The sequence below is a fragment of the Mastomys coucha genome, unplaced genomic scaffold (assembly GCF_008632895.1).
Source record: "Mastomys coucha isolate ucsf_1 unplaced genomic scaffold, UCSF_Mcou_1 pScaffold5, whole genome shotgun sequence".
NCBI classification, from domain to species: domain Eukaryota; kingdom Metazoa; phylum Chordata; class Mammalia; order Rodentia; family Muridae; genus Mastomys; species Mastomys coucha.
In genome coordinates this window covers 57,469,849-57,486,095 of record NW_022196911.1, presented here as the reverse complement: position 1 = coordinate 57,486,095, position 16,247 = coordinate 57,469,849, and the positions used below count along the sequence as shown (strand labels likewise).

General features: G+C 41.3%; 2 protein-coding genes and 1 pseudogene across 4 annotated transcripts in view; 2 read left to right on the top strand and 1 right to left on the bottom strand.

Annotated features, from left to right (window-relative positions):
• The window catches only part of Ncor1 (nuclear receptor corepressor 1), an 82,643-nt gene extending 81,448 nt beyond the window's left edge, over positions 1-1,195 (top strand). The window contains exon 29 of the mRNA XM_031354024.1: positions 1,165-1,195. Within this exon, the coding sequence (XP_031209884.1) occupies positions 1,165-1,195 (31 nt within the window). The remainder of the gene's footprint in view (positions 1-1,164) is intronic.
• Positions 1,196-2,044: 849 nt separating this feature from the next.
• Ttc19 (tetratricopeptide repeat domain 19) overlaps positions 2,045-16,247 on the bottom strand; it is a 32,695-nt gene continuing 18,492 nt past the window's right edge. The window contains exons 8-10 of one of the 3 annotated variants that reach the window (XM_031350702.1): positions 5,808-5,959; positions 4,137-4,299; positions 2,045-3,281 (exon numbers count right to left, since the gene is read on the bottom strand). In XM_031350702.1, coding sequence (XP_031206562.1) covers positions 3,148-3,281; positions 4,137-4,299; positions 5,808-5,959 — 449 coding nt within the window. In that variant the 3' untranslated portion in view covers positions 2,045-3,147. Of the gene's footprint in view, positions 3,282-3,526; positions 3,647-4,136; positions 4,300-5,807; positions 5,960-16,247 lie in introns of those variants that run through there. The other 2 variants (XM_031350703.1, XM_031350704.1) reach the window with 2 other exon arrangements.
• Positions 10,839-11,291, top strand: LOC116076781 (annotated as a pseudogene).

The following is a 16,247-nucleotide window of genomic DNA, read 5'->3' as shown; positions in this document are numbered from 1 at the left end:
ATGAGGTCAAAAGGCAGGAGCAACAGAACTGTCATATTGTGAGTTTCCAGTGCAGGCTTGGCTTTCTTCATTAGTAGCACTGAAAAAAATTACTGCATGGGTATGTTATAGTTCAGTTTTACAGTTTAAAGGCTTTTTTGAGGCATACCTCAATGTTTATGCACACTGGTAATTTAACCATGCCCTAAGTATTCTTCTGCATTGGATGCAGCCCAACAAAGCTTCTGTTCTGAAATAAATTTGGACTATCCTGTCCATAGCTATAGTACATCCTTTGTGACACAAGAGTCTTCGTTTCTCAGGTTTCAAACAAGAAGTATACATGCTTTTTCTTTAGATACAGAATTGGCAAAGTTAAAAAGATAACAATCTATATAGAACCTCCTGTCTTCCAGGCTTGTTTTTATGCTGCATCCTGAACTAACCGTTGAACACAGTCCTCTGCATCAGTGCCCACTCTCTGCTTCTAGGGAATACCCTTTCATTTCACAAATTCTTAAGGTGCAAGTAATTTAAAGACTGAATTTTAAACTAATTATGGTACTGTAGGAGGGTCACCTTTATTAAGAATTGCTTGCTGTGAGTTGGATTTGTTCACATATGGCTTCATCATGCTGTTGAGACTTTCCTCCACTGCACACATACAGATGCTTAGTGGTTTGGGGATAATGCCACTATGACTAGAAGGGGAAAAGAGGTCTTCAGGAGATCTGAACTTCTAGAACCACTGCCGGAGCACCTCTTAGCACCTATCTATGCTAAAACCACAGGTTTTCTGATCCCTTTTTTATAGATGAAGATGCAGGCTAGGCATTTGTCCATATAACTTAGCAAGTAAGAAAGACAGACATTTGAGATCTTAAACTTTAGCTATGCATCATAGCATACAACTTTAATCCCAGCACTCAGGAGGCAAATCACTAAGAGTACAGGGCTAGTCTGGATTACAAAATGAGTTCTGGACCAGCCAGAACAGGATTCTTATCACTAGTAAAGTCGTTACCTTTACAACAATGAAGACTAAATGTTCTGATTAGGTTTACAGCTGAAAGTGTCCCCCTGCCAAGTTACAGTCACGGTCTAGAACTTATTAGTAAGTCACTTTGTCAACTGGCCCAAAAAATGATGATGATGATTGACCCTGACTGTCTTACTGTGTTTCAGGTTGGGTTCATCTAAGAACCAGTCAGCCTAGCTTGTTAACCTACCCCTGTAGCTCCTCCTGAAGGCTGCTTGTGCCATGTTCATGACAATACAACATGAAATCCAGAATCATTTCTTAGTTCTAAACAACAGAATGGAATCCTCACTGAGTTTACCTAGAGAGGTGGAGGATATCTTACTGTGATACTAGGGGCAGAAGCAAGTACTGAGTCTATGACGTCAGCTGCAAATCAAGGTGTAGCATTTGTTGTGGGCCAACACTATATCTGTAACACATGCACATGCAACTAAATCAAGGTCTTCCAGCAGAGGTAATAGTCTGACAATTTTCCAGTCTATTTAGTGAGAAATTTTATACACTTTAAATTTTCATATTCTGTGATTGTCTTACATACACTTAAGCCCTGAAAACCCTAGTAACATGGTATAGTTTAAAACTTTAATATGAAATTAAATGTAAATTGTTTAAAGTTGTAATCAGTAAAAGGAGATGAGTCCCGTTGTCTCACTGCCTTTTTTATAATAGTGCAAATGAATGCTGCTGGGAAAACACACAGACTGTGTTCCCAGCCACAGGGCATGAGGTCATTCACCATGGAACATTAAAAAGCTTAACACCTAACTTGGGTAACTCTGGAATTATGAAAAAGTAAAAACATTTTCAAAGCAAAGGTGACTGAACTCTTATCTGGTTATTCATGGTTAGTGGGATCACATGTGGTTAGCTAGGAAGTGAATGGTAGATGAACTCAAACAGAATGTGGGGCTCTCCCCGCACAACAGACTCTGGTGTGGCTCTGAGGATTTGGACCTTAGTATGTCTGTCTAGTAACTTGGCCATTATTTTTCTATGATTCAAAGATTATTAGAATACATACAATTGTGTAGTCTCTAGTTTATTATGAAGATTCTCCCAGTACAAAAAACACATGAACCAAAATCCACTGGCAATTCGGGCATGCCATCACCACTGGGGTTCCTTCATGGCACCCAGAAAAACTGTCTCTCAGGCAAACGGCCATTTACCAAACTGCAAAGATAAAAGCATCCATCCATGTATCTTCTATTTATATACTCTGAGGCAGTGATAAAGTCATCAGACAGACAATCTAATTGGTTTCAGATTTCACAGCTGTGAATACAGAGTTTGCAAAATAAAAAGGCAGAACTAAATAGGATCCAGGTCAGTGGTTGCACACTACCACAGTGCACATCGGAGCTAGTAGCATTACTTGACTCCACTGTGTGCCTGTGCTTATAAAGGAAGCCCAATGCTCAGACAGCACTCATGTGGCTTCATTCCTTCTGCCACCACCACTTTTAGTAGTTAAATATGAACAGGTATCCAGTCCAAGTGTCTCATTTCCACTTTAGAAGTGAATGCTGCCTAATGGTGGCCAACTAGAATTATCATTCCCCCTCACAGTCATTAAATCTCACAATGCTTCAATAAAATAGTGTGTAGAAGAACTCACTAAAATCCTCCTATGTCATGATCCAAGTAACTTGTTTGCCAGAAACGGACAGAGAAGAGTAAGCATGAATCAAAATCTTATGGAAGGTGTAATGACCGTATTGTGAGGAACCTGGCCAATGGTAGTCTACAATTTTCTTGGATGAGCACAGACTGCACCTTATATACACAGTCAGTACAGGGTGAAAGCTGTTACTTTTAAAAACAAAAGTAGGCCCAGGCACTTTCGAGCTGAGGGAGTACCCTAAGTTGGAGGCCAACTTCAAGCATATAGCAATCTCCAGGCCATCCTACACAAAGAGATACCCATCTCAAAATCAAATAAATTTAGAAACAAAAGTGGCAGTGTATACAACTTGTCCTTCACCGAAGCTGAGTTGAAGAACGTTGAATTTCAACAATGATTTACACCACTGATTAAGGTCCAGACAACGAAGGAACAGTTACTCCTTTGGGTTATCAGAGGTTACCCTCTCTACAACAAAATGAACTTGTATAGCTTAACAGAATTAGGTCAAACGTCTATTTTTCCTTGACAGCTCAGCCAATTCTTCCCTGATGTGCTGAACAGAAACCTCATCTCTTTTCAGCTCTGCTTGCTTCAGCGCTTCCTGGTAGATCTCCTTGGCTTGTATGTATCGTTCTAAAATAACCCAAAGAAAGGGGAGAAGAAAATATGTGTTTTCACTAGGAACCACTGTATGATTTGCTGGATGCCTCAAAAATGACATCTAGTGCTGTCTGGTGTCTTGCAGACATGGCAGCTGGGTGAGAGAAGCTGAGCGTACAGTAGGGGTCAGCTTTAAAGTACTTAGTGCTGTGGAGTTACAGTGGGCTCTCCCTTGGCCAAAGATTTCACAATCTTTCACAACACAAACATACTGTTGCATGCAATAGAGACTTATGTTTCCAGGTTTATGGAAAGTTTAGAAGCTCCAAGTAATATGGAATAGCAGGAAACTGATGTTTTATCATATTGTGGCTTCAGAACACCGAGGAATTATATACCTGTGAAAACACTTCAGAGTCTATAAAATACTACACAAAGACCTATCACTGCAAAGTATTCTCTGCCTTCATTTGGTCGTGCAGAAATATGACAGTTTTGTGAGTTAAGCAAAATAGTACTTTAACACATGCATTTTTACCCTTACTTAGCCAGCCTTTTTTTTTTTTTCTTTTCCTTTTTTTAAGTACTAGCCAGCCTTTTAACTTACAGTAGTGGTTCTCTACCTTCCTAATGCTGTGACCCTTTAACACAGTTCCTCAAGTTGTGGTGACCCTCAACCATAAAATTATTTTCATTGCTACTTCATAACTGTAACTTTGCTAATGTTATGAATCATAATGTATACATTAGTGTTTTCCAATGGTCTCAGGCAACCCTGTGAAAGAGTCCTTTGACCCAAGGGCCTCACCTATAAGTTGAGAACCACTGACAGCTGTCCCCTCTAACGTGAAAGCCCAGTGATGAAAACTTCCTCAGACTGCAACCCACCTCTGTGTATCAAGATGGCTGCCAGATTGCTGAGTACCATGTGCAGCTCAGGGTGATTGATCTCTCTTGCCAGATCTGATGCCCTCTGCATGTAAACGTAGGCGTCATCAAAGTGGCCCTGTGCATCCAGAGTAGTAGCCAAGTCACTCATCAGCACAATGGTCTATAAAAAAGAAAAAAGAGCCTTTTCTTTACAAACACTTATGCAGAACATTAACCTGAAGTTTGTTAACACTACATACATACAAGTCTTCAACATTACTAGAATTCCACAAAATTAGAGGGACAAACTGCAGGTATCTTTTGATCACACTGCTGCAGACAATGCCAACTGCACACTATGGCAAGTACCTATGAAGACTCAGAATGGAGCAGGATGTTCTGCCCCAGACAGACCTGGAGTGAGGAGCCAGCACTACCGAGTGCTCCACCATATTACAGTGGCACTACTGCTCTAATCCCAACCCTCCCTGGGAAGAAACAGATCACCTGTCCTATGGAGGGTCTCATTATGACTTTGGAACTGAGAAACACAGACGGTGCTCTGAATTCTAGGCTTGCTTCTTAACTATTCCCCAATGACATGCCTTGGGCTCTCTGCATTTAATCCTAAATATTCCATGTTCAGTCTAATTTGTTTACTTGGTGGACTGCAGGCATCAAACAGAGCAATCAACTCCTACCCCAAGAATTTTTTTTTTTTTTTTTTTTTTTTGGCCAGAGGAAGCAGAGATGATCTCAATTCTCTATTAATCTTTGTTAGTTTTTCAAGACAAGATTTCTTTGTAGCCTGACCTCCACTTTACAGAGATCCTTCTGCCTCAGCCTCCTGAGTGCTGAGGTTAAAGCAGTATCACCTGGTTCAAGTCTACATTTAATATTCTAAATATACTGTCTTGCCCACTTTGAAAAATTACGTAATAGTGTTTTTAGAAGTTATGGCCACAGCTCAGTGGTAGCCCTTGCCTAGAATTTATGAGGCCCTAGTTTTAATCCCTAGTCCTGCCCACCCCACCCCCCCAAATTCAAAGTCTTTACTTCCTCACCTCCCAGTTACACAGAGGAAAAAGATACTTATATCTGAATTAGACAGTTACTTACAAGGTTCTGACTGGTATGGAAGAAGCCCCTAGGTCTAGTCCTCAGCTCCAGGAGGTAAAAAAAAAAAAAAAAAAAAGATTCTCACTAAGAGTCTACAAACCACTGTCAACATGAGGCTACATATTCTGAAGCTGAGTACAGACCCTGGGTTAAAAGCCTGCCTTGTACAAAGACTACTGTATAAACCATGACTCATAAAAGGGTCTGTGCAGAGCCAGTGACTAGTCAGCAAGCTCAAACCCTTCTGGAAACATAGTTGGGAATAGTGAAAGCTGGTGGAAAGAAAATGAACAGACTGAGGAGTGGAAGGACACCATACATCTAGATATCAACCTTCATTCCTTCTGACAGTTCACAATGCCTTGCTACATCCATAACTGACCCTAGTCACTGAATGTACAGTTTTACCAGTGGCATGCAAGCTCTCTACTGCTGAAATATACCCCAGCCCTTTGGCATGGGAGCACACCAACTTTGCCAGACACCCTTGAACCTGTGACCTTCTGACCCTCTTCAGAGTACCTGTGCCACCGGGCAGGCCTGGCTGACATACACTGTTTCACCTGTTACCTGTGGGTGCCTTTCTCCTTGTATTTCTTGACAAATCTGCAGGGCTTTTTCATACATCCTTTGTGCCTGTGATAGCTGCTTGGAGAATAGCAGGTAGCGTGCACAAGAGTCTAAGCACATGCCAAGGAGGAGGTAAGTATTGGCTGTTTCTTCTAAAAGAAAAATAAAAGTATGGTGAGGATGTAATAGAAGTTATATACAAAGGTCAAAAAGGAAGCCACTATACTTCATCACTGTGGCTACCAGGTTCCACTAAATGCTTCAGGTCACTTACATAAACTCTGAGCTACAAGAAACTGTTCGGGCTGGGCGGAGGTGGCGCACGCCTTTAATCTCAGCACTTGGGAGGCAGAGGCAGGCGGATTTCTGAGTTCGAGGCCAGCCTGGTCTACAGACTGAGTTTCAGGACAGCCAAGGCTACACAGAGAAACCCTGTCTCGAAAAATACCAAAAAAAAAAAAAGAAAAGAAAAGAAAAGAAAAGAAAGAAACTGTTCGGGTAGATTGACAACAAATTAAATGACAAAAGTGACAAGTAGCTGCCTGAAATCATGGACCTCCCTCCTTTTTGAGTAGATTAAAGAGTCCACAGATCAAGTTAAATATTGACTATCTTAAAATTGGGAACTAGTATTCAGAAAAGATAATCATCTTCATCTGAATCACCTGAAGTAGAATGAGCTAACCGCAAAAAAGTCTAGGGCCAATGAACGTTATTTTTAGGGCTTAAGAAAAAATGGGGAAGAAACCAAGAATACTCAGAATTCTTTAATGGAAAGAACATGATCCAATTTTCAAAGACTAAGGACTGGGAAAGTATGGCACTGGCAGAACTGACTATAGACTTCACAGAGCTGATGCCACATGAAGAGCAGGAGATTGTACATCAGTGCCCAGTATCAGCCACTACTAGACCTCCAGATACAGCCCAAATAATGTAGGAAAAGTGATGGGTTAGAACAATTCAAAATTCACAATGAACTAGAAACAGGATTCTGGGTGTTTTGTTTTGCTTTCTATAGCCTAAGGTGCCTCAAACTTCTATCAATCCCCCTGCCTCAGCTTATTAGCTAATTTTAGTTAAGTAAACTATCACACATCACTTGAAGATGGCCAGTGAAATTCACCAACAGAGCCATCATTCCTTCTCCATCCTTTAAGGTTTCCAGGAAATTTACAAATGTCATACAAAACTTTGAAAATATTTGTTACTAAGTAACACTATGACCAGTTACTGAAGAGACAGTTCAAGTAAAGTAACAGTTGTGGTGGATAAGCATAGAAGTCTGAATATTATCAGATTAGGAAAGTTGGAAAAAATATGAAGTTTAAAACACAGACACCTAGGGGCTGGTGAGATGGCTCAGCAGGTAAGAGCACTGACTCCTCTTCCAAAGGTCATGAGTTCAAATCCCAGCAACCACACGGTGGCTCACAACCACCTGTAATGAAATCTGACACCCTCTTCTGGTGGTCTCAAGACAGCTACAGTGTACTCATTTATAATAATAAATAAATCTTTAAAAAAAACCCACAGACATCTAAAAATAATTTGCTTTTGCTTTTAATCAAAGGTCAATAACAACGTTGAGGGCTGGGGCTCATTTGGCAGGATGCTTGACTGTCTTTTTTGAGGCCCTGAGTTTGACCACAGCATATCATTGCCCATACACTCATACACAGCATAGCATACACCAATAATCCCAGCATTAGGAAGTAGAGGTGAGAGGATAAGGAGAGTTCCCCTCAACTACACAGTGAGGGCAGCATGGGACTCATAAAGTCTTCTCAGAAATCGAGGTTTAGAGAAATGGCCCAGTAGATAAGAGTGTACACTTGACAGGCATGAAGACTGGCATTCAAATCCCAGAACCCATGTGAAAATATTTTGGCATGGCCAAGTGTGGCGCCCTCCTATCTCCACCCTCGCTACACTCCCTTCCTTGAAATAGGCCTACGGTTTGCAGTCCTCCAGCATGCAGCCTCCTGGGTCCTGGGGGGACTTCAGGCATGTCCTGCCATGGCCTACTTAATGTCTTTAAATGGTTCTGTATTTTCTAAATGGTCTTTTAAAATCATGCAACTATAAAGTGCATAATTCATCAGTATAACTTAAAAAGACAGAGGGTGCTGGACAGTGGTGGCACATGTCTTTAATCCCAGCACTTGGGAGGCAGAGGCAGGTGGATTTCTGAGTTCAAGGACAGCCTGGTCTACAGAGTGAGTTCCAGGACAGCCAGGCTACACAGAGAAACCCTATCTTGAAAAACCAAAAAAAAAATGAAAGAAAAGAAAAAGAGACAAGACAGAGGGTTTGGCATTGCCTAGCATGTAGGAGTCCCTGGGTCCAAAACCAAACAAGCAGACAACAAGGACAAATGACAAGCAATTCTAGGGTACAGTTACTACTGCTATATGTAAAGGAGAGGAGGCAGAAAGTGCAATTAATGAGGTACAACTCTAGTAATATTTTCTTTTTTTGTTTTTTGGTTTTTTTGTTTGTTTGTTTTTTTTTTTTTTTTTTTTTTTTTTTTTTTTTTTTTTTTTTTTGGTTTTTTGAGACAGGGTTTCTCTGTATAGCCCTGGCTGTCCTGGAACTCACTCTGTAGACCAGGCTGTCCTCGAACTCAGAAATCCACCTGCCTCTGCCTCCCAAGTGCTGGGATTAAAGGCATGTGCCACCACCACCCCACTAGTAATATTTTCTAAGAAATATTTTTAAAATATCATTGAAATTCATCACATTCCGACCACAAATACATTTGGTTCCCAGCAGCCACGCTGGGCTTACTCCAGCTCCAAGTGATATAACACCCTCTTCTGGAATCTAAAGGCACCTGCACTCACATGCACATATCTACACACAGACTATTTTGTGTGTATACATACATATACAACATACACATATACATACACATAATTATGTATGTGTCACATGTACACATACACATAACTAAAAATAAAGTAAGTCAGAGACAGAGATATGGCTCAGTGATTACAAAATCTGCTGCTCTTAACATGGTAGTCCTTAACAAGCCATAACTCCAATTCTTCTGGTCTCTCCAGACACCAAGCACACAAACCGTATACTTACTTAAATGCACGCAAAATAGTCATTCATTCATATATGTAAGTATTTTTAAATGAATACATTTTTAATAATAATAAACAGTTTTTAAATTGTGACTAAGGGACAAATGAAAAAGCACTATAGCCAGGCATGGGCACACACCTTAAATCCAGCACTCAGGAGGCAGAGGCAGAAGAGTCTCTGTGAATTCAAGGCCAGCCTGGTCTACATAGTGAGTTCTGGGGCAGCCTGAGCTGCACAGAGTAACCCTGCCTCAAAAGAAGAAAGAAAGAAAAAAGTAACCATAAAAGAACTTCCAGGGCTGAAGAGATGGCTCAGTGGTTAAGAGCACTGATTGCTCTTTTGAAGGTCCTGAGTTCAAACTCCAGCAATCACATGGTGGCTCACAACCATCTGTAATGAGATCTGACACCCTCTTCTGGGATGTCTGAAGACAGCTACAGTGTACTTATGTATAATAATAAATAAATAAATCTTTAAAAAAAAAACAAACTTCCAGAAAGTATGAAAAGGCTTCTCTGCCTGCTGTCAAGAGACAACTTCACACTGGGTACAAAATGGACTTAAATTTATAAGGTGGCATATAGTAAAAATTTTGGTTTCTTAAAAAAAACAAGTATGTTATGTGAATATATTTTTGTTTTAATCTCAAGTGTGGCATATGGGGCTGCTTCAGTTTTTCCACAGCCCTTAACTATGACTGTCCCATGCTCTAAGGGGATGTGATTTTTGGCAGCTGCAGTTTAATTCTGGGAACTCTAGAGAGAGCCTGGGGTGGCTACTGCCCCGACTGCTGTTGTGTTTTCTATTACTGGTTTGCTAGATTGCTGGCTGGAGATATCCTGACCATGGAGACTGGATGTGCCCCAAGGAACCTGATGACCCTAATCAGTAGGTTAGAGGCTGCTAAAGAGGTCTATGCCCCCTTTCCCCTCAAACCTTCCTTCTCTCCTACCTAGTGTTGGGAGGTTAGAAGGAATTGGGGTGGAATAAGGATTGGAAGGGTGGTAGATGTAAAAACCTACAACAAGCCAATAAAGAAGCCCAAAAAAGGACACCCACAGGGCATGTTGTAAAGGCAGCACAGGCGTGTGAGTTACAGGAAATTCATGGGAGTCATTTTTCTCCTTTCACCCTATGAATTGCAGGAATTAAACAAAGTCTTCAAGCTTGCTGGCAACTGCCTTTACCTGCTAAGTCATTTCACTAACCCAAAGGGACTTCTTTTTCCAAGAAATAAAATGATTATTTTTATTCTATTTATGTATATGGGTATTTTACATGTATATATGCATGTATGTATGTATATATGTATATGTATATATACATGTCTGTGATAACATGTATACCTGGTGCCTCTAGATGTCAAAAGGAAACATCAGGTCCCCTGGAGCTGGAGTTATAGACAATTCTGAGCTACCATATGGGTGCTGGGAAAGGAACCCAGGTTCTCTGGAAGAGCAGACAGTGCTCTTAACCACTGAGCCAACTCTTCACCCCAAGGAAACATGATTCTTTGGAATATAGGAACTGCTAACATTAGACAAGAAGAAAAATCAGACAGCTTAATAAAAAAGTGAATAAGAAGTTCATGGCATTTATAAGACCCCAGAGGGACATTTGAACCCAAGAAGAGCATATTTATTTCTCCAAACTTTAACTGTATCTTCCATATATTATTTCCAATCACAGGAAAAACATATGCTACTTAAAACCAGAATATGAGGAAACCAAGATTCATTACCGATGCCTATACTCAAAATCAAAGCAAAGGGAATTCTCAAGTCTGCAGAGGGTAACCAGGCATTATGTTGTAGGTTACAAGAACAGCTCCGTACATTTCCTACATTAGTGTAAAAGGGTGGTTTACAGGATGGAGTCTGAGAAGTGCTGCAGCAACAGTACATATCAATAAAGTAAGTATAGAAATTCCACTAGTAAAAGCCGATCCCTAAAAATATTTGAGCAGAAGCACTTCCGGGTCACCGCCAGCTGCTGGCTTTTGGTGCGATGTGGAAACTGAGGCTCAGAGAGCTTAAATGTATTGGTCAAAATCAAACAGCTACTTAGGAGCTATGTCCACCTTGTTCCCTTCCTTCTGCCCTCATGTGACTGAGACACTGATTTAATCTGGATCGACCCTGTGTGGAAGAGAAAGAGCTGCAGCAGCAGGAGCAGCAGCAGCAAGCCTGGCTCCAAAGCATTGCAGAGAAAGACAACAACCTGGTACCTATTGGCAAGCCTGCCTCAGAGCACTATGAAGAAGAGGATGATGAAGATCAGGAGGACATGCAGGACATGAATGAGATGAATGACTATGAGTCACTTGATGGAGAGGTCAATGAGGTGGACATGGAAAGCAACAAACAGGATCAGGATTAGTGGATGATCTAGGTGGACAAGCCAAGGTAGCCTCAGAGTGATTCCAGACCACCCCAAGCTACTGTGCACTCATAGCCTCAGCCCCTCAGCCTGCAGGTCCAGCCTGTGGCTGCGATGCCTAAAGTTTTCCCTTTGGCACTTTCTCAGCTGCTGCCAGGACAAGGTCTCCTTGGACCCGTCTAGAACATCAGTCTTCCCGAATCCCAGAGCCTGAGCCCATCCCACCTTCCTGGCTGGTACCTCACTCCTTGCTTGCCAGGCATGGCCCCTTTCTAACCCTCTTTACTAAAACCACAGGACTGATTCTGAAAGAAAGAAAGAAAGAAAGAAAGAAAGAAAGAAAGAAAGAAAGAAAGAAAGAAAGAAAGAAAGAAAGAAAGGAAGGAAGGAAGAAAGAAAGAGAGAGAGAGAAAGAAAGAGAGAAAGAGAGAGAGAGAAAGAGAGAGAGAGAGAGAGAAAGAAAGGAAGGAAGGAAGGAAGAGAGAAAGAACAAGAGAGAGAAAGAGATAAAGGAATTAAGAAGACCTGAGCCCAGCAGCCTCTCCCCAGCAGCCTCTCCCCAGCAGCCTCTCCCCAGCAGCCTCTCCCCAGCAGCCTCTCCCCAGCACCACCCCTACAAACAGAGAGTTGTCTACAGAACCAAGAGTATCTCTGGCTACCTGGAACATCCTGGTATTTCTGCTGTACTGAAACTTTCCTTAGTTAACTGATGTCATATTCAGCACTTCCCAGAACACAGTAATAGAGGAGAAAAGCAGAATCTAATCTAAGGCATTTACTTCCAAGAATATAACTGATTAATTGGGAATCTTTCTGCTGGACATAGCGGAGTTCCCAAGGGCCACAAGTTTAAGAATTAGCTAAAAATCCAAATGGAATACGTGTGAGCCTAGTTTCTGTTGCCTCTGTAAATGGTCTGAGTGCCTATGAATCCAGAAATTAAGGCCTTCAACTTGTGCAAAATGGAGAGCCAGATCTTAAGTCCTCGCATCATATGCAGCATATCCCACTTATACAATGCAAGGATGTACAGAGCACTGTCACCTGCAGACACTACCAACATACTGGACGTTTACAATGTCTGTCCTCCACCGGAGGTCATGTGACCACAGCCTAATGCCTCACAGAAGGGTTGGCTCTCATTTCTTCAGTGACTAGTTCAATGAGTAAACAAATGAAAAGAAAGAATAAAAAATGCCGGGCGGTGGTAGTGCAAGCCTTTAATCCCAGCACTTGGGAGACAGAGGCAGGCAGATTTCTAAGTTTGAGGCCAGCCTGGTCTACAGAGTGAGTTCCAGGACAGCCAGAGCCATACAGAGAAACCATGTCTCAGAAAAAAAAAAAAAAAAAAAAAAAAGAAAAGAAAACAAGGGGACTGAAGTGAATATGGGAGAAGATATAATAAAGTGTCAATTGTAATTACAGAATTTAAAAACATTAACATCACTCTAGACTTCACTGAAAGAAAAGCAGGAGAGAAAGAAGGCCAGAGGCCAAACTTAGGCTGCCTGACTGCTATGCAGAACCATTAAGGAAACCCGATGGCAGCTGGCAGTCAATGCCTGTGATATAACAGAACCACGTAAGAGTAACACATTATTTTAATTGTTGGCCACCAAGATGACCCCTTAGAGCAAAAGGAATATCAAATACCCAAAATAGCAGCTAAAGTTTGTTAGGGGTCACCACAATATTGGGAACAATATTAGAGGGTTGCAGCATTAGGAACGTTGAGAACCGCCACTCTTAAGTGGTCAGGCTTGACTATTTAAACCACAAGAAACATTAAGTAAACATTAGAGCCCTCATTAGTGACACTGACTTTGCTGTCAAGTATAGATGGCCCTTTTCAAAAAGAGAAAACCATGTGATCCCTTTGTATGGCTTAGCTAGAAACTTAAATACCAAAATATAAGATACTCAAATTCATAACTCTCACAAGCCATTAAGAAAAATAACTCTAGCCAGCAGGATGACCAATGGTTTAAGTGCCTGTACACAAGTCTGATAATATGAGAACCCACAAAAACCTAGATGTAATGGTGCATACCTAACGCTGACTTATGTACCTGCTTTTAGCAGTCCATCTCCTGCCAGAATGCCAGGAGCCAAAGTTACATTGGCTTAAGGAGAAAAACAAAAAACAAACAGACAAACAAAACCAAAACTGTACCCAGCAAGGATTCTTGAGTCTGTTCAGTAGTCTCCAGTGGCTGAGCCTATTCCACATACTTGTTCAAGGAAGATGGGAGGTGGAGACAGGAGACTGCCAGAAGCTCTTGGGCCAGTTAGTCTAGAAGATACAAAGTAGCAGACACAAAGGAGACCCTGCCTTGGTGCAGTAGGAAAGAAATTCCCAAAAGCTGTCCTCTGAACCCCACAGCTGCTCTGTGGCACACACAAGTAACAGTTTGAAAATTCTGGCAGGCAGGCAAGCAGGATGGATGGATGGATGGATGAAATCAGTGGTTCTCAACCTGTGGATTGCGACCCCCCCCTGCAGGTCACACATCAGATATCCTGTGTATCAGGTACTTACATGATTTTGTGGTTGGGGTCACCACAGCGCAAAGAACTGCATTAAAAGGTCCCAGCATCAGGAAGGCTGGGAAGCACTGACTTAAACACTGAGCAAAGGGGATGGGGGGAGTGGAGCATGTGCTTGACAAATATGATACCAGCAGCAATAAAAAATAGTGCTATACAACGGAAACCTCTAAACAGATGCAAACATAATAAACACGCAATTGAGAAAAATACAAAGGCAATTCTCTAACAGGAAATCCCAACAGCCAATATACAAAATTATTATAGTTTACTAACAAGCAGATACACATACTGAAGCCATAATGAAATTCCTTGCCCTATCTCCCAAATATTAAAACAATATTAAGTCTAAGAGGAACAGGGGCAGAGAATCAGCACTGATTAAACTCTCAGGTATACAATTTAGTAATAATTAGTAAGTATACACACTCCAGAAGAAAGGTGAGTATCCCTGGGGAGGACCCCGCATATGTGCAAGCAGTTCTAAGGATGTTCAATAAGAAGTACTTTTTGCAGGGCAGTGGTAGCACACGCCTTTAATCCCAGCACTTGGGAGGTGGAGGCAGGTGGATTGCTGAGTTTGAGGCCAGCCTGGTCTACAGAGTGAGTTCCAGGACAGCCAGAACTACACAGAGAAACCCTGTCTCGAAAAACCAAAAAAAAAAAGAAGAAGAAGAAGTACTTTTCACAGTGAAACACATACAAAATCCTCTATGTCCAGCAACAGAACTATGGATACCATAGAGGACCACGCTACAAAAGTAGTCAGGGCTGCCCTAGCCTGCACTTCCCAGTAAAAGGTGGCCTCATCCCTCACTTCATCCATAGTCATGTAACAATCCAAAGATGTCACCCTCTGGACAGACAACCCAGCAGATATGCTGTTCAGCAATCGAAAGGCCCCTAAGCTAAGAGCACAGCTCTCTTCCTATTTCAGCAGAGAGAAGTCTCCACAATAAAATGCTCAACAGAAAAGCAAACCACAGGAAGTAACTGTACAATGTGTCATTCGTATAAAGCTTAAAACATATTAGACCTTCCATGTATTGCTTATTGGTATATACATAATAAATAGGTAAATGACTAATTTCAGGATAGTAATTAGAGCTGAGCAAGCTTAACAAGAACAACACAAACAAAAAGACCCTAAAGCACCTTGGTAAAAGTTTGACAAGATGGGAGAAAGGTAAAAAAGATTGTTAAAGATGTCACATTTTACTTTTCTGGAAATCTTGTACTTTGATACTCAGCAAAGAATGAGTGAGAGATAGATAAACTAAAATATATGAGAAGTAACTAGAGGAAACCTGTTTTTCTGGTGAAGGGATAATTTGCAATAAAGAGTCCTGGAACTCTGAGGTGGTTATCAGAAAAATGGATAGACAGTGGCTGGGCTTGGTGGAGTCGGGGGTTAAGGAGCTCATAAAAATTTGATTTTTTAAAAAAGATCACTATATAATTAATTACTAAACAAAATGAGTCAGGGGAGAAAAAAAAAACATAGGCAACACTCATTATAAACCAGCCAGACTTAAGAAACATTCCAAATATTCTACCTAGAACCTAGTATGCATGAGGCCCAAAGTTCAATCCCTGATACTTAGAGAGATCCTGAATATTACATTTGCCAGGACAAACCTCACAGGAAAGGCTGAGTGTGCACAGCATCCTGTCTCTGTCACACAAGAATAAACTTGAGATCAACAACAGAGGGTGGTGGTGGCTCATGCCTTTAATCCCAGCACTTGGTAGGCAAGTGGATTTCTGAGTTCGAGGCCCCCCTGGTCTACAGTGTGAGTTACAGGATAGCCAGAGCTACACAGAGAAACCCAGTCTTGAAAAAAACAAAACAAAACAAACAAACAAACAAAACCTAGAGAATACTTTGAAATGGAAATATACCAATATTTATGAGATGCAGGTAAGTTAGAAAACTCTATTTATTTACACTGTTGCTGTCTTCAGACACCCCAGAAGAGGGCATCAGATTCCATTACATATGGTTGTGAGACACCATTTGGTTGCTGGGAATTGAATTCAGGACCTCTGGGAGAGCAGTCAATGTTCTTAAATGCTGAGCCATCTCTCCAGCCCAGAAAAGAAAATTCTTAAATCAGTAACCTAAACTCTCATGTAAGCTAGATAAAGAACAAAATAAATCCCAGATGGGGGTAATTATAATAACTGAGATTAAAAAAGAAATAGTGAAACACAAAACAAAATATAGGGGAAAAACTCAACAAAACCTAAAACTGTATATTTGAACTGTTTAATAAAATTGACAAAAGCCATGGAGGAGTTAGGACTCACTGGGCAGGCCTACCTGGCTGAGAAAGGCAGCCACACCCACTACAGCCAGAAGACTCCCAGCTCAAGTCAGCCAGAGCGTGCGGTCTGGTCTATGGGGTCAGTTGGTTTTCT